The 18,717-nt window shown below is 39.2% G+C and overlaps 1 protein-coding gene across 8 annotated transcripts in view; it reads right to left on the bottom strand.

Annotated features, from left to right (window-relative positions):
• The window catches only part of PHKA2 (phosphorylase kinase regulatory subunit alpha 2), a 44,961-nt gene that overhangs the window by 12,264 nt on the left and 13,980 nt on the right, over positions 1-18,717 (bottom strand). For all 8 annotated transcript variants that reach the window (XM_042036893.1, XM_042036902.1, XM_042036911.1 and 5 more), the window contains 16 exons: positions 17,527-17,634; positions 16,754-16,832; positions 15,191-15,325; positions 13,276-13,385; positions 10,691-10,835; positions 10,134-10,212; positions 8,537-8,700; positions 7,707-7,880; positions 6,461-6,549; positions 5,252-5,385; positions 3,618-3,774; positions 2,063-2,142; positions 1,765-1,843; positions 1,512-1,641; positions 828-929; positions 115-233 (listed from right to left, as the gene is read on the bottom strand). In XM_042036893.1, coding sequence (XP_041892827.1) covers positions 115-233; positions 828-929; positions 1,512-1,641; positions 1,765-1,843; positions 2,063-2,142; positions 3,618-3,774; positions 5,252-5,385; positions 6,461-6,549; positions 7,707-7,880; positions 8,537-8,700; positions 10,134-10,212; positions 10,691-10,835; positions 13,276-13,385; positions 15,191-15,325; positions 16,754-16,832; positions 17,527-17,634 — 1,884 coding nt within the window. The remainder of the gene's footprint in view (positions 1-114; positions 234-827; positions 930-1,511; positions 1,642-1,764; positions 1,844-2,062; positions 2,143-3,617; positions 3,775-5,251; positions 5,386-6,460; positions 6,550-7,706; positions 7,881-8,536; positions 8,701-10,133; positions 10,213-10,690; positions 10,836-13,275; positions 13,386-15,190; positions 15,326-16,753; positions 16,833-17,526; positions 17,635-18,717) is intronic.

Here is an 18,717-nt window from a genome sequence, read left to right as displayed (position 1 = left end):
TTTTAAAATCAAAGCAACTTCGAAAATTTCTGTCATTTAGCAAGAACAAAACCTAACATAACACAGTTCCAGAACAGCTGTACTTTCTGATGAGCATTGACAGAAAACCCTCACCTGCTTCATCTCACTCTTCAATTTAGTAATACCACTTCTTTCTGTTTTGGTTGCTCCAGAATGCCCCATCTCATGAATAGAAATTGCAGGGCTGGATGAAGAAGAATCTACAGGTCGCACTAAAGAAGCAAATGGACATTTTTAACATTCTATGGGTAGAAAAATAGATGAAACTGTATCTAAGAAGTTAAACGCAAATTGTTTCAGAAATATGCAATGTTCTTGGTGACAGCATCCTTTCAAATCACATCAAGAGTTCAAACCTGATTGTATAAGGGGCCTAAATCCCTAGTTGGGTATCAGAAACTGATTTTCCAAGACAGTGAGCAATTGTAACTTTAGTGAGAATTGTGACAAGACTCTGAGTGCCTACAGAGGAGCCTCAAAGAGAGCTGATGTGCCAGTCAGGAATATGTGGGCATCAAAGACATGCTTCTTGAAGGCAGGTTAGATATCACCTTTTAATGACTTTTGTTCTGGTTCCACAAAATTTCATTTTAAAAGTTTGCCTTCATGTTACTGAAACTCGATACAATCTTATTTCAGTGCAGGATAGCTTCCCTCATATGTGTTTTGTTTATTCTACAGCAAACATACACATGTACTCATCATCCATGATTAATATGTTACCTATACTTTTATTTTACATGCAGAAGGAATAGATCCCTACTTATAAGACAATCTAACTTAACACATAAAAGTGAAAAACTTACAGCTTCTTTCCACTCCAAACTCTTTCCCACTGAGAATATGATGTAGGAGACTTTTCATATCAAAGGGGCTTAGATTCATCAAGCTCTCTGAAGCTTCTTCACCTAGTTAAACAAAATAAAACAAAACAAAATGACAAATGTCACACAACAAGCTATAAAGCCAGCTAAGGAAACTGAATGAAGTCCAATCACATGTAACTTTTTGGCTAGCTGCTCCTTTAAAAAAATTAATATGTAGTCACATTCCAAGGAAAATACATTTCAGGACTAAACAACAAACACTGAATGGAAATAATACTACTTGCATTAATGAATATTGTCATAGCTTGTGCAAAATTTCACTGAAGCTCATGATGAGAAAGCAGTTGCTCCCTTGTAGAGCATCACTTGGAATGGCATTACAACCATCTCCCAACAGCAGATGACGTGAATCTAAATTACAGAGCCAGAATTATTCCATAAAGAACATTCTTTGATATTCTTCGAATAACTGGGTGCCAGGGGGAGAGAAGTCTTTCAATAAGTCAAAAAAAAAAAAAAAAAAGTGATTTCCAAAGTTTGTAACTGCACATATGAACTAAGAGGTTAATAAAAGGATTTAACACATATAAATGAAAAGATCAACCATGAAGGGTGAAGCAAAAATGACACCAGAAATACCCTCATGATAAAATTGTCTCCTACCTGAGCATTTCAGACTTCGTGCCAGCTCAGTGGCCATCACCTGGATTATCAGACCAATGCGGAGCCTGAGCATCTCCACAAAAAGACTGGGCTGTGACCGGACGTACATCGCCAAGTACATAATTATTTCCTGTAAGGACAAATCCATAAAGGCACCCATCAGAGTGGGTCTTCACGGCTTTCCCAGTCTCAGAGCAAACACTGGCACAGCACTGGGCACAGCCAAAGAAGCCTTTCTGCACAGGCTGCATACCTGAGTCAGGACTGCAATACTGATGTCTTGGCCACTGGCTTCATAAATGAGATCTGTGAGCTCCTCAGGTGGCAGTGGGCTGCAAGAAGACAAACCACAGGCAGCAGTGACTCAGCACAACCAGCACAACAAGCACTGGGATCGAGTCACCCAGAACAAAGGTGCCTACAATTCTACCTGGGTGGCTGCAAATCCTTTTGAGGGCAAGGAGTAAGGTTTAAAAGAAGGTAACAGCAGCAGAATGGTACCAGCAGGAAGATGAAGGGCAATCTGTACCTGAGGCAGAGCTCCAACTTACGTGGTAATGATTTTCTCACGGGGTTCTGGTGGCAGGCCCACTGTAAGTTGCTTGTGGTGTGACAGAAGGTCTGTGCATGCCTATCATAAGGGGACAAAAAGGAAGAGACCTTTCTCTGAATCATGTGGAAGTGATATGACTTTTAATTCCCAAAATTAAATTAATTCCATTTCTTTAGCAATTTTAAATGCATTTCTATTAATTACCAGACATACAGATCCAGAAGAATGCTGTTAAATAGTTTCCAAAGATCTCCTGAGGTCAACAGGGCTATGAGAGTCTACCCAGGCTAAAAGTGGCCTGTTTCCCAGCTCAGTGAAATCAGCAGCAAAATTGTTAGATTAGGAACTCCAGTGGGGCTGACAGATCAATAAAGGCTTTCATCCTTTATCATATGATAAACTTTTGTTCTTTATTTAAGAAAAAAAAAATTTAATCAATGAAAAGTTTGGCAGCATTAGCTAAAAAAAAATCCTATGTCCTAATATATCTCCTAAAACAAACACCCAGCATACTGCATCACATTCCTAATACATTCTGAAATAGGTACTTTCCCCAGTACCACAGTGTTCAACCTCCTTTAAAAGTGGGTGTTCAGTTTACCTGTTTTAATATCCTGAATCAAAAAACATCACAGAGCAGTGTTCCTCTGACTTCCAAGAGTCTATTTTCACTCCCTTAACATGGAAGAAAACAGATCATCTCCATTCTCCTCCTCCCCAATTCTTTGTCAATACCTTCTCAAGTTAACATACGTGGCTTTCTGTGAGCATGTCTGTACTGCTCATCCATTGTGTGTTGAGAAGGGAAAAAGTTCAGTGCTTAATGAAGTACCATGCACAGTGATTATCACAAATTGCTCCCAAGAAGACAGGACTGTCACTAAAATAAGGCATCCTAAATGTGACAGTCAGAGCCTTGAAAATGGCGAGGAATTACAGAAAGAGCTCCTCAGAAATATCCAGAGGATTACTAGAAAATTAAACAAATACTTTTAGAGTACTTGAGAGGAAACCTTTCTGTAATGTTCAAAATCATATCTGTACTCTTACAGTGGATTTTTCTTGCTACCACTTAATCGTCACAGATATTTAAACAGTTCCAAACATCTATTCACAGGGCAGACCGTCCACCCAAGGGGATGGAAATGGGCAGAACATGTTTTTGTGTCATCACTAGCACCTTGACATCGCAGTGCTCCAAAGGTGTTCATACCTTCACGACAGCAATAGACAACTACCAGTGACAACTGTAGCTTTCAAAGCACACAATTCAGCTTCTCTGATTAACAGAGGTAAATGAAGCCTTCACAACTATTACAGTGTGGCATTCTCAGTCCATGTCAACTTTAGCACAGTTCACAGTACAGATGAAAGATAAAGATGTAGTAAGACTCTAGATCAGAAAATCAACCAATATTTAATTAAAAATGCTGCACTATGTATGTTGTAAAGTAAAACTAGAAGAAGGGCAAGCACAAACCCCAACAACAAACCAGTAGTTTTCTCTCTGTTCCCAGGCAGGAAGCTGAACCAGGATTATTTGTATTTCATACCTCAGCCAGGACTTCAACTCTCTTTTTGAGTATGCCAGAAATGTAGCGGATTAAGCCCCATTCTTGATTGAGACCTGCCTTTCTGTAGAGCTCGTTGAGGAGGCAATGAACAGTGACACCATACTGTCCATCCAGCTCTGTGTCCCAGTCAGCACCTCTGCCACAAAAGAAACAGGAGGTAATTGTCATCAGGCAAGATGCTAAACTTTACCACACAGCCGGATTTTGACTGCCTTGCTCATGTTGGTGACAGAATTAAATACCAAATGGGACATCTGTGCCTTCACCACAGATTGATTATATGTGGACAAAATCTTCTTGATACCAGGAACTTTCATACTAATCTGAGCACTCACTCAGCTGTGAGTGACTTGAAAAGAAACCACCTGAAGGACTTCCTACTATACTTCAAATTGAGCATTCACATGCACAGTTTTCTGGAGGAACACTCTATGTAGTGCTTTTTCAGAGCAGAATGCAACATCTTCAGTACTGCTGGAGACAACACCCATTTTTCAGATGCTTCAGGGGAATTTTTTAGCCTTGCTTCTTTCTTAGCTATTAACTAAACTTCCGTGTTGCTTATGCCATTACTGAAAAAGCAAAGGAGATTTCTGTTCCTCTCCTGGTTTTGAAATTCACTGCATTATGGCTTCTCTTTGGTAATGTTTTGAAGTGTCACAGAATGACTCTTCAACTCCTGCTGACAGAGTCCACTAGAGGTCCATCTGCCTGCCCAAGAGAAACTCCCTTGGTGAAATTACTGGTGTTAGATGCAGTTAAACAACAAAACATATTTTTTATAGGATTTCCTTTACTCTTTAAGAGAGGATGCTAAACGTTTTGTTTGGGAAATCAAGAAGATCAAAGAAGAGGTCCTCACGGGAGACAGACTAAAATAAACAAAAATGCAATCTTTGTAGCAGTAGGGAAGACCATCTGTGATTAACACATACTTGTCTTTGCACCAAAAGCTAACTGCCTGACAGGTTCCAGCAGTATTCTCCTGCACAGGAAAAAAAAGCTCAATAAACACACTTCAGAAGATGATTCTGTTGTTTGTATTCACATTTTGTTCCCATCAAACCAATTTAAATAGCAGGTGTTTACTAACCTCAGCAGATGGGTCTAGACTGCTTCCAAGAATGTTTTAAAAAGTACCAAATTTTTGCCAGTTGTGTACTTAAATATGTAGACAGATTAGAGGAAAAATAGTGAACACTCATTAAAATTGCATTTTGCTTTTAGTTAGAAAATGACAAGATGAATTTTCCCTCCACTTTCATTCTTGTGTATAAAAATCACACCAAATCTTTGTGAACTTTATGGAGTGCCACAAATATAGCAGGCTGTGTTCTCATTCATGGAAAGGATTTGTGCATCTAATTTGTGAGCCAATGTGACTTCATGTATTTGCAACTTTGTGCCAATCAACTCTAAAATTTGCACAAGTCTTCTTTTGTATCCAAATAATTTCTGTAATCAAACTAACTGAAAACATGCTTGTTAAAGCACAAAATATTTCCATTCTCCGCTCAAAACACAACCTGAACAGTGGAAACCTTTTGCACAAGAATAATCAGATAGTTGTGAACAAACTTAAAGATGCTGAAGTTCATATTCAGGCAACTTACTTGAGTATATGCAAGATATACAAGATATCTGCTTGATCATGGAGTGTTGGACATTCCTTCAGCTGATCAACAAGCTTCCTGCAATCCAAATCACCATGAGCATCTTTAGGTAAGTGCAAAACATTTTCACGGTCCTGATAACAAAGATGGATGAAAAATCAAAAGACATGACCTTGAAAAAGTAGCAGATCTGTAACTTCCTGTAACTTCAAACTTCCCATTAAAAAATTCACAACAGACTTGCAACAAAGCTCTGCACTTGAAATACAGACACATCACTTAGTTCTTGCCAGGGTACTGCAGGCACAGAAAGGAGACTTATACCAAGAAACACAACCCTCAGAATGGAACCTTGTATTTTTTTTTTTTTTGACAAAACAAAGAAGCCGAATTATCTGCATGCTTTTCCTGTCATCTTATGTTACTTGTAAAGAGAAAAGCAGAGATACTATCCTTTTTTTCATTTGAAATAATTTAGAGCTTTTTGAGTTCCATCACTAACCTGTATATAAATGGTGCCTTACGAATGCAAATATTGCCATTATAAATTTTCCAGGCTTATGAAAGTAAAATGTTAACTAATCAGATGATGCAATCCTATGGTGAGTTCTTGGATGAAAAGAAGTTTTGTTTAACAAGCAATATAATCAAATATCAGCAATTTATATAATCCTAAAATACCATTTCCACAAACGAAGCCTTGTGCAGAGCAGAATCTTTCAGGAGGCTGGATACAACCTCTTCTAGCCATTCTCAGCAGCTGGTCACATATACCAAAACAAAACAAGTGCCCAGCACAACCCCAGTGCCTTAAGGACATTCACACATTCCCAGTTGCCCAGATGTTACTATAAGTAGCATTTCTTGGAAAACATCTCTAAAGGCTGTGAACATCCTGTCCTTCCCCTTGTGTTCAGCCAGAACTAAAGATGATGACTTAACTTTTGGCTTTTAAAAATAAAGCAACTATTATGTTCTTTTCTGTTTTGCACATGCAATTAAAAACTTTCCACTTGATAGTGTCTATTTGACTAAAAAACCTTAATCCAGCCAAAAAAATAATTTCCAAAACAAGGGAGTACCTGGGATAGAATGGCTTGTCTGTGAAGAAAAATGAGACCTGGCATAGGGTTTGGAAGGAAAACATGAGGAAAGGCTACAGCATTGCATCCTAAAACCACAAACAGCATAAAAATTCCCACACCTTACCTTTGTCTCAAAGAAATGAGGATTATCAACAAGATTCAGAGACTTCCGGTGTGTGTTCAGAACTTTAGTGGGAAGAGACATAGACACGGCTGGAAAGCAAAGCCACCAGAACACAAAGAAGAAAAGGTCTGTTTCAGTAACATGAAAATCAAAAACACCTGCATGAAGCAGCTTGACTAGGTAAAAACAACAGAAATACCTCCAAGGGTCAAAATACAAAGGCAGTGCTTCTGATATGCTGTGCATGGAACTCTGACAGAAGCTCATGTTCTGAACCTTTTCTCCTTGCAGGTTTGCTCTGAGAGTTTCTGAGATCAGCATGTCAAAGGCTCAGGGGCTACATGCTCAACTGATACCTCTTATTTGGTCCATGACTCAGAAATCCTGCAGCCCAATGACCTGACCCTGCCAAGTGTTTTAAACATTTCAACAGCAAATAAGTGGAGAAAATGGCCTAATTGATAAGATTTCATAATTAAAATTATAATGCTAAATGCAGGTTAATGCTCTGATAATTTCATTTGCTGAATTCAATGGAGGATCAGATGATGTGGTACATGAAAGACAGCAGAAAAGACTAACAGAAAAGCTTGGAAATTATTAATTTACACTGAAGTTAAAGGAAGTCTTCCATTGACCAGGACATTGAATACTACATATCTCCATATAAAACAATACATATGTTGGAATTTATTTACAGACTCAGCCAAAGTGTTGTTTTGGTGTATATCTTCCAATCAGGCTATTAGAAATGTAGCATAATTAGAAAGACTGTGCTCCCTCTCTACTCCATTTGTTCTTACAAATTTAGAAAGTACATGTGAATATTTATGTTTTTCTTGCATTGAAACATTTCATTTCACAGCAACTTCATTAAAATAAAAAAGTATATTTTGTCTGCCTTTACATAAGCAAAGACAAAATTAATTAACTGATTTGGGTTCTAAAATTCTATCCAACTAAGAAGCTGTAGCAGCTTCCACAACATTTAACTTTGATTAAATGTTACATTCATTGCGGGTTTTCTATGTATACACCATGACATGAGATACTGTGGGAACATGACAGCAACAGCTTCAGAGTCATTCTTACTTCTTAAGGAATTTCTCATTTCTTCTCTATACAGAAAGAACTAGTGGCACAAGTATGTCAAAAGATATAATTTTTAAATACTTGAACTTACTCCTTCTAGCATCCAAACCAGTTTTTCTATTATTATCACTAAAAAAATAATAGGGAGAAATACCTGGAACTTCCAAGCCCTTTGTCTTGGCCATTATTGACAGTATCTCTTCTGTGGAATGGTTTGCACTGAACACAGGTGGTTGACTCGTTGTCTTTGAAGTTGGAGGCAGGTATGACTTCAGTGCTGTGCTCTGCAGAACATCATTTATATACTGATCCAGCTCATCCTGGCTATCTAGTGTAATATACATTAAAAAAAGGTTTCTTAAAGGTAAAAATCACTATTTATCATCATCACTTTCTTATTCAAACACACTACTCTATTCTTGCTTATTTAGAAGGGCACTCAAATATGCAAGAATAGCGTAAGGAAGAGATTTTTAAGCCAAACAAACTGGAAACAAAAGAAAAAATCACATTTTTTGACATTGAAAACAGATTAAGAAGCTAGCTTTGCCTGTGAAAGGAATCAAAAGGGGTTTTATCTTGCTGGTAGATCAGAGAACACAGCTGGACTTGATAATCATAAAACTCTCTTCCAACCTGTATGCTTCTAAGACTCTATCATCTCTTCCACACAAGCTCTTGTCCATGGCTCCTCATAGCCCTCTTCACTCTAACCTCTTCCACACCTCCCCACCTGCTCACTCTCCAGACTCAGCTTTACTGTAGCAGTTACCAATCAATGCCATACTACAAATGCAGGAAGAACATAGAATGAATGAATTCATTCTCCAAACTGAGTCATGCAGGTCCTGTCCTCAGGTGGATGCATGAGGACCCAAATGACCATCAGCTGTGCACAGAACAGACTCTGCACTGTAGGCAAACCCAGGCTCTGTTGATAGAACTTGATAGAGAAAAAAATACCAAGTGAAAAAACACTACTACCTTTTTCACAGAAGTCTGCTGGGTAGTCTCCATATTCACTGTCAGGACTATTGCAGTCTTCATTACGGTCATCAAACAGTTTTAGGTCACAGTCTGGATCCAGGAAGCTCAGATATGTATGAAAAGAGGTGGTAAGAAATTCTGATAGTTTGCCTATCTTCACCCTGCAAAAGGGGATACATGCCAAAGAGCATTAACATCCACCATTCTGGTACAGATTAATGCTCACTGAGCTTTCAACAACTCCTCCAAAATTTATGAAACCTACTGCTCAATCCACCTTTGGTAACTGTGAAACCACAGAAAATGACACTGAAAAATAAAAAAGGAAAACACCAGTTGCAGATCCAGCTGGGTAGTTACTGCTGTAGGTACTAATTGATTTTAACTGTGTTATGGTAACACTCACAGGCCTAACTCAAAGCCTAATTATGCAGGGTGCTGTATGCTCATATGAAGAGAGACCCTGAAAAAGACCTGAGCTCCAAGGACAATGCATGAGAAACTGGGGCTGAGAAGGCCCCATGAATGGCAGTGTCTTTTCACAGAACTGGAGGCTACTAAACCATCTGTGTTGGTTTTAGCTGGGATAAGAGTTAATTATGGGGCTATGCTTTGGATTTGTGCTGGAAACAGTGCTGATAACACAGGGATGTATTAGTTACTGCTGAGCAGGGCTTACACAGCATCCCAGCCTTTTCTGCTTCTTACCTCACCCCAGCAGCACAGGCTGGGGGTGCACAAGGAGCTGAGAGGGGACACTCTCAGCTGACCCCTGCTGACTACAGGGACATTCCATACCATAGGGTGTCATGCTCAGCATATAAAGCTGGGGGAAGAAGGAGGAAGGGGAGGATGTTCAGGGATACAGGAGTTTGTCTTCCCAAGCCACAGTTACATTTGACGCTTTCCTGAAGATGGTTGAACAACTGCCTGCCCATGGGAAGTGGTGAATGAATTCCCTGTTTTGCTTTGCTTGCATGCGTGGTTTTTGCTTTACTTACTAAACCCTCTTTATCTCAACCCATGAGCTTTCTCGCTTGTATTCTTCCAATTCTCTCCCTGATCCCACTAAGGGGAGGGTGGGTGAGTGGCCATGTGGGGCTGAGTTTTTGACTGGAGTTAAACCATGACAGTATGTGACTGTCAAAGGAAGATACTGATTGAGAGGGCAAGTAGGAAGAGCATAGGGAGGTACTGTGGCATCATATTTTACACATAGATGAATGGAACACACAAGCTTACAAGTACTAAATGCAATTTATGTTTAAATCATGTCCAGTAACTGTGAAAGTAATTTACTTTTTAATAACAGAATCCCAGCCAGAGTCAAGATTTCATATTTCCAAAGACTTGACATTGTTTTTGTTATCCATTAATGGAAGTCAGAGATGGTACACTTTTTGGGAGACATCTTTTTCATTGCATCTGAGGTCCAGCTACCATTTGATTGTCACATAATAATTAAAGCTGAAACTTCCTTCTCTGTGGAGTTCTAGTACCAGGCCTGTGCACTATCACAAGTTCAAAACTGAGACTTCTTTAGGATTTAATTTTTAAAATCATGGAGATAATAATTTGGTATTTCTGACATTACCTTGCACCTCCAAAATAACCATCCTCTAATTTTCTTATTGTGGCAAGAACTGCTGGATGAATGTCAGTACCATCATCAACTAAAAAAGAATAATGGAAGAGTTGAAACTCACCAACACATTCTTAAATTATCATGTCCAAATACAGTGAATTATTGGGTGTTGTCTACAGTGTGAATTAGACAAATTTAAAACAGAACCCTCAACTGCTATCAATACTAGCTTATTCAAAAATCCCAGAAAAACAAGCAAACAAAACACAACCCCTAGACAAGTTCTAAAGACAAACACCAACCCACTCAAGACAAGTTCCAAAGGGATTTCTATGAAATTTCTTTAGACAGAAATAGCATGGAGATGATGAGGTGATGGAAGCACATAAAGGGGGAGTAAAACCAAAATTAAATACTACCATGTCACCCAAATTCAGCATACACATGAGAAAATTAACTGTACTTCTGATGTTAGAAGTTCTGCTACCTGCCTCCTCTCCAACCAATGTCCCTCCTATTCCTCTGCATTACTCTACTCTGCTTGAAACAGAAAAAATTAAATTTACCAAGCATTGTGTGGGTGATGGGAAATGTCAAGGTTGGTCTCCCTGTCATCCTCCAGCAAGAAGTGAGGTAAGCCAGCTCTGTCTTGAGCATCTCCACAATCATCTGATTGTCTAGAGCCAGATAGAAGTGATGCTGGTCAGTAAACTAGAGAAGAGAAAAATACAACATAGGGGTAGTTGTCAGTGCTTTCCTTATTTTTTTTATTTCTTCCCTTAAATCATTCACAAATGCCATATGAGCTACTCCTGACCACAACACAAACCACCTGAATTAACCTAACAAGACCTCAGACTGTAAAAAAGAAATCCATGCTTGTGCAAGAGTCCATTTTCTTACACTTGTAGACTGACCATCAGGTAAGCCATAGAAACAAAACCTAGGCAATCACACCCATGAAGCAGAATCTTCCCAATGACCAGTTACACTAACCTATGATCTGGAAGATGGAAATACTCTAAATGTGGAAGAAAAAGCTAACAACAGCAACAAAAACAATAAACAGGCTCAAGTGCGCACTGGGGACTGGGAGCCAGTAACTGTATGTCCCTTGGGAACCATCTGAAAGTCAAGCACAACACAGAAAAGCTGGCAGTTACTGAGGACAAAAGGTACATGAAATGTGCAATGGCAAAGTGTGCTGCTCCCACTACAGCAGGAAGCCAAGAACCACAGTAAGAGACTATTATGGCTACTTCAGGAGCTGGAACCAAAGAAACAGGACAAATAATGGAAAGTATGTCAAAGCAGCCACAACAAAAGTTAAGGAAGCCCGTAAGCCTTCTGGAGGAGTAAGTGCAGAAAGAATATGTTAAGTTCAAGCTGGCAAAGTCCAGAGAAATTTCTTCACAGAAGGAATCAGGAACTAGCCAAAACAATCCTTGAGCCACTTGCAGTTAGCTTGGGTAATTCAGGAAGAACAAGTCCCAGAAATCCAGAGAGAAGGAAACACACTGCCTGTCTTTAAAAAAGGAAGAGCCATTTAAAAAGTCAGGCCAATTCCAGTGCCTGAAAGCTAGGGAAAACAAAACCAATTTGAGACAGCCAAGAAAATTACAAAATTATAAAGTAGGATGGTCAAAAACCAGTCTCAGCAGATTAGTCCAATTTTCTTCTTTGGAGCAATTAGATTAGAAAATGGCTGACACGTGCCAACTTCTGCAAATTTTCACATTAGTGAGCTGAACAAAAACATCCTAAGAAGCAGAACTACTTTTAAAATTGTTCTCAAAAGGTAGTTATTAACCATTTTTTCAGAATGACTGTATCTAAATGAAGTCAGCCTTTGCCCCACACCTAATCAATGCTTTCACTAGAAAAGAGAATGAAATACAAATGACAAAATCACAAAATTTGTGGACGCTAGTCAAGATCAACAAGATGATTTAACTGCTAACCTTAGGAAGGTGACATTAAACATTAACTCCATCCACCTCAAAAAAAAAAGTCAAGGGAAGTGTCTGGCTTCAAAGTACAATGGAAAATGTTATGGAGATTTTAGTAAAACATGGAATATGCAGGAACTGTCACTGTGTTGCTAATGTAAAGATAAATGCCATTTTGGAATATACTAACAAGTATGTCCTTATTTGATACATGACAAGATTTTAGCTGGAATGTTGGGTCCTGCTTACATAGTAAGATGTGAACAAAGACACCTTTTGAAAAAAATCACATCTCTAAGGAATTTTTCCCTTATTTGCAAAAGTGAAAATTGGTACAGGGAAGTAACACAACAAATAACATTTTATAAAGCTGCTTGTGATCAACTGACATGGGGAAGAATGAGAAGGGACCTACAATTTTTGCAGTAAATCTGATTTGTTTGGGCATTATGAAGCAGTACAGAAGCTTTCTACACAGTCCACTGAATGCCTTCAGCTGGAGTTCAAAGACTTCATTAGTCAAACACCTATTTAGAAGGGTGGATGCATTCTTTTTCCTGCATCAGTTGTACATGCTTGGAGCAGGTGACTCCCTGGCCATCTAGTACCAACCGTTGGAATAATTCTATTGGAGTAAGTGTGTTGCATTTCATTAAATGTATAAATAAGAGCCATTGATTCTATGAGGATCCAAACTTCCAGCAACACTGAAAAAACACACTAAAGACAAAAAAGACAGAACATCCATTTCTCAGCACTATTGGCCCTTTCAACAATATAATGAAAAGATCACACCTTCACCTCCTAGGGGGTTACAGTATTTGGCACACTTATGTGGTACTAAATTTTTCATCAAAGTTTTCAGTAGAAAGATATATTAAGTGATTTATTTCTGCAGAAACTATTTCATTAATTAGTGTTGGTGTGGGCAGAGATCAGTAACAACTTTGTACTATTGATTTGCTGTGTTCTCTTAAGCCAGAAGCCAAAGAAACCAGACTCTGTATGACAGAAAAGAGATTTATTAGCAGTTCTACCACGCCGATCATCCCATGCTCTTAAAAACCCTATAAAGTAAAGTACATCTGCTGTGTCAGCCCTGTTCTACCTAAAGTACAATGAGAGCAGGGAAAAGCAAAGCGCTTCACTAATGATTCACCATTAAGAAAGGAGTGACTTTCCTGCCAGCTTTACATGCTTACCTGAGGGGTGAAAGCAAATATTTGATTTCTTATCACGTAGAGCTTGGAGGTGCCCAACACCCCAATGTGTCGGTGTGGCCGGCCACTTAATTTCATGCTCTTGTTCCGGCCTGGAAAGAAAAGAATCTCAGCTAACATTTTCTGCATTGTTTTCCAAAATAACCACTTTAGACAGGAAAATCTATTCCACTAATACCAGTAAGGCAGAAAACAGGTAACATAGTGTGAGGCTACAAATTGGTTGGTTTTGTAGCAAGCACCAATGTAATAGCCAGAGTCCTTCAAAGGCCTGATTAAAAATTAAAATTTTGGCTTCACTGACTATGGATTTGGTCTTATAATTATAGTAATGGTTCAGCACCCAAAGCTTCCCCACTAAGAAAGACAAGAGATGTGACATTACAAAAACAAGGCCATCAACGTAACACAGAAATTGCAGCGTTTTCAATACAGGACCTTAAAAATTTGTGCCTGCAGGCTAAATCAACACACAAAGTACATCCAAATACAACGACAGACTTTCATCGGGCTTTAATAAGCTCCACTTTTCTCAGTGGAGCTTATTAGCAAATCATCCATACTACAACCTTTGCACCAGCAGCCAGGAGCTGACTTGAGTCTTTCTGACATGGAATATAACCCAAACCATGTGCCTAGAAAAATAATACTGTGAACACTCCCAAAGAAGTCACTGTTAAAAACAATGTATCAAACCATCCTACTCACATCCCCCCACTAGTGAAAGAAAGCCATTATGAATTACAATACAATAAATGTAAGCTTCAGCAAAGCCCTGCAAATGTTTCATTTTTTTATAGGACTTTGAGATGAAGAGCCAGATTCTTTCCCAAAAGCAACATATGCAGTTTCCTTTCTCTGTGTAAAAGGCATACTTTCTAAAACTTACCTGAAGGCCCCATTACTTTGAATGATTCCAAAATAAGCTCCCTGTTAGAACAGAAAAACCAAACCCTACAAACAAAAAACCACCACTACAACAAAAAAATGTTTGTTCTCCCCATGAGCAGCCTCAGCATTATCTGTAACCAAACTGCCATGGGAACATGCTCCAGACTGACAGAGAAGAAGGATACAGCTCCCCTTATCCACACAGCAAAGGAATCTACCAGTGCTGAGTCACCTCACCTCAATTTTATTTTATAACAGTATCCACAATTTTGAGTAATGAGTTGCTGGCATTCCTGAAGAAGTAAAACTAAGGTAAATTAGGAATACATGTAATAAACTTTCCACCAAGACCCAAATAATTCCAGCAAGGATTATCAAGAACCAGTTATAAAAAGACTTAACAACTAGAACCAGTCAGAGCTTTAGGGCATTTATTTAAATCAATTCAGGCTTTGAGGAAAACAGGACTTGAGGGCCACTGCTGAGGAACTGGAATGTATTTAAAATCCTGTGTTTAGAAAAGCCCTAGAGGTTTCTGGGTTTGCAAGAGACAGAGAGCTTCAGCAGCTCAACTCAGCTCAAGGCTGGAAGGAACTTTAGCAAGAACCTGACAGCCCAAAGATACTGTGCTAGCAGCTTCCCTGATTTGGAGCAGAAAACTTCCCTGATTGCCTGATAAAAATCATACTGACCAGTTTCCAGACTTAAAAGAGAAATACTCTGAATTCTCAAAGGAAAAAATATTTTACTTTTTCTTCTGTGTTTTTCCAGGCATTTTTTCAAAAACCAGCTTCTCTGTGGAAGTAGTTTCCGGGAGACAAAAGAAGAGTCAGTTCCTGTCTAACTCCAAGGACACAGGGAAACTTGTATTTTTGCCACCATTTCTAACAAGGCAATTTTTTCCCCTGTTTGAGTCCCTCATTAAGACAGAAGTTCTAAGTTGGTTAAGCTTCTTAAAAAAGTACCTTTCCTGGCAGTAGAGAGGCTTCCATGTTGAAATACTTACCCAGCATGGTGTAGAGGTTGCTGAGGATGCGAGCTGGCTGCACTCTGAGTGGATGGATATCAGCAATGCTCTGAACATTGATTCCATGGTCTTGCAAGAGATTCTTGATTTGATTAGATTCCGCCAAAACAGTTACTGAGTAACAGAAGACAAAAACACAAATAAAAACCAGTGTTCTATTCTTTTTAACTGTCTCTACTGTCACCTCTCAACAAATGCATTTAGCTAACTAAAAAGGCACAAAGAGCTTGCTTTTTTCATAATCTATGGGTTCATGGAACCAAAAGGGATTGCAAGAGGGCATCTGACAGATTTTGATTCTCTATTTCTCAGTATTTCTTGACATTCCTGTCCACTTTGGACCACAGTGGTGGTCAGAAGGGTCCTGTGAGGTCTCTACTCAAACCTCCTGCTCAAAGCAGGGTCAGACCTGCTGAGGTTAAAGCAGGTTCTTGGGGACTTAATCAGTGTCTTCTGATTTCTTTCAGGACCGCCAGTTTGGATCACACAGTCTCTTTTAGGAGAGAGTCTCTTCTGGGGTTTTCCCCCATAGAACAGGGAGAAACATGACTTGAAAATCTTTGTTATTTTAACACAGCACACTATAAAAATACAGTCAAGTCACTGAGGAGCAAGTGCTGTCACTTGTGTAGCAATAAATGTTTCAGAGGCTATAAAATGGCAGAGGTAAGGAGAAAAAGAAGTTCTCTAATCAGAAGAATTTACAATCCAGGCCTGGAACCCATTTCTTGTCCCACTCGAGGTTTTGCCCATAATAAGTGGCTTATTGGTTTGGGACTAAAAATGCAGTATTCTTTGTATTGCAAATACTTGCTAAAGAATGCTAAAAATAAGCAAGCACTTCTATTTCTATTGGAAATTATGCACTTCAGAATAATGAAATGCTACTGCTATGACACCAACAGAGGGTAAACAAGCACCAGCCCAGGTCACAGGATCATTGACAAAGGCTGCTCCTGATAAATGAGCTGGTTGCTCTTTCAGAGCAGTCTAGGTCTTGGAAAAATCTTAAAGACTGACCTACTGGTGTTTGCTCTCTACTTAATTTTCTGGTTTTGGCTGTTCTTGCACAAACTAAAGAGGCCACTCCCTGCAGCAGCCAAAACCTGGTAACTCTGGCTGCCTCACCTCTGTGTACAGGGATCCTCTTCACTCGGTGCTCTCTGGTTCCTCTGAAAAGGGGCTGCAAGAAACCTGCTTAACCTGATCCATCTCCTGTCAGTCCTGCTGCTTCTTTCTAAAAGCTGCCAAGATTTTCCTTTTCACTACAAAATTAAGGTGGCCACTCTCCAATTCCTGACAAGTCTTAAAATTGTAACAAATATGTATTTTTTAAAAAGAGTCTTAAAACTGCTCTTCCCTCTTAGAAAAAGGTAACTAGGAAAACAAACCCTTTCTCCTTCTCACAGTGTCATCAAAGCATCTATGTCCCATGCAAAAAAATCCACATTATTTTTAAAAACATCTTTCATCTCTCCTGTACACAGGGACTTTGCTACCACATGATTCAATTCACATAGAATGTTCACAAAATTCCCTCACCTTGTACCACAACATCAGGTTTAAATCCAGTGGAAAATCTCCTGTTTAAGGGATCAATTTCACCTGCAGCAAGAAACCCCTAGAACAAATGCAAAAGAAAGAAAAAAAGTAAGGAAACAAGCAGAATTTAAGCAAAAGGCTTATAGAATAAATCCTAACCAATTTTTGTATTTTTTCAGGACAGCAGGACTTGAAGCCTGGTTTATCTACTCTGCCCGCTAAGTAGTACATTCAATAAAAACAATGGCTGGAATATTTTTTGGAAAAACAAGAAAATGGTTCTGACTGATACAGTCTGCACATTCAGAATTCCTATTTCAAAGTTACAGCAACTGACATAATTTCACCAGGAAAGTGATTTTTTTTGTAGCTCCACAGAGACATCTGTGCTTCTCTTAACTCATCTGACTTTATTGTGTCTGACTTGTAGACACATCATGCTATAGAGCAAGGAATAGCCTAGTGGAGCCGAAATGGCACAAAATCCTGGCTCTGGAACAGCCAAGTCAGCCTGGGCATACTCCTCTCTTCTAACCATATATCCAGACCATCTGACAACTTACTAAGCTTGATTAGAAACAGACAACTGCATATCTATATTAAAAAAAAAAAGAGAAGTTCCTGAAAGCTCAGAGTCAGCGTTTCATGGTTCATGTACATGTTTCTACTGGAAAACACACTATCCCCTACCTGTCAACCAAACTGTACTTAAAACCCAAGCTATCTCAAACAAAATGAAATATAAGTTTATCTACCATGCAAGAAATAATTACCTCTGCTAACAGGCAGCTCAGGACATACAATGACTGGCCCCAAAGATGTGGTAACTTTCCCACTGGGACACGATCCACTGAGTGAGGATTTTCATACTCCTCATCCACCTGAAAATAAATACATACGCAAGAAAAATTACCCTAAAGTTGTGAAGAACAATCAATAACATGTAAGTACTTGCAGACATACAGTCTAACATCAACCCTTTCTAGCCTGCCTTTACTACTGACATAGAAAAGTCTTGGTTTCACTTTTAAGGCTACACATTTTCTGGGACAAGAACTATGCTTCCTTTTTGTACTTTTTCCCACCCTTCAAAGCTGGAGGATGCATGGGGACTCCGCATGCAATTATAGCTTTGGTATTTAGCTCTTCCACTTTCTTCTCACTGTGCCTTTGCTGCCTTCCCTCTGGGCTGCTCATAGGTAACTGGGTGTCTGTTTTTCCAACCCCTTCCAAGATGACACTTTAACTTCACTGATGTCTACCCAGCCTTCTGAAGCAAAGGTGCTTTCCAACATTAAGACTATTCCATCTTTCCTGTGTTAGCAAGGATGGTCAATAGAAAAATTAAGAGTAGACTTACTAATTTAGAATAACTGCCTTTGTTTTGTGGTATACAGATCTATTGAGGGAAGGGAAAAAACCCCTCCCAGATTACATTTTCAGGCAGCCATTTCATATTTTTTTATAGACAGACAAAATCGACCCTGTTTAAGTGGCATGTTTGTCAGATCATTATCATCATATCAAAATTCACAAGAAGGCTCTGGACTCTTACACGCTTGTTCCCACTAGGAAGGCAATTCAGTTTCCACCTCAGATCTGCGAGCAAGGCATCAGCTGTCGGCTGAGCAACTCAGACCAACCCAGGAGGCTCCACACCCTTAGTGAGTGAGGGCTGAGAAGTCTGGAGTGGGAGAAGAAGTTGGCAGGGGGGATACAAAGGCAAATAGCATGGAAGAGCACATAAGCTCATGTGAATTGCTTTGTCACAATGGGAGAATGACATAAACAGTAACAGCAAAGGTGGGGGAAAAGAAAATACCCAAACAAACCAAACAAAAATCCCAGCCCAAACCCTAATCCATTTGAAACCTGTCTCCCATACATGCTCTGGAAAAGGGCAGCACAATCAATCAATCAACTACACAGGCAGGACAGTCTATGCTTTATTTCTTCTTTGAGCT

The sequence above is a fragment of the Corvus kubaryi genome, unplaced genomic scaffold (assembly GCF_017639235.1).
Source record: "Corvus kubaryi isolate FWS band 111438036 unplaced genomic scaffold, C.kubaryi_AGA036_p1.0 133, whole genome shotgun sequence".
In the NCBI taxonomy this organism is placed as follows: domain Eukaryota; kingdom Metazoa; phylum Chordata; class Aves; order Passeriformes; family Corvidae; genus Corvus; species Corvus kubaryi.
The sequence above is the reverse complement of the archived record's forward strand: the minus strand, read 5'-3'. Positions and strand labels throughout refer to the sequence as shown.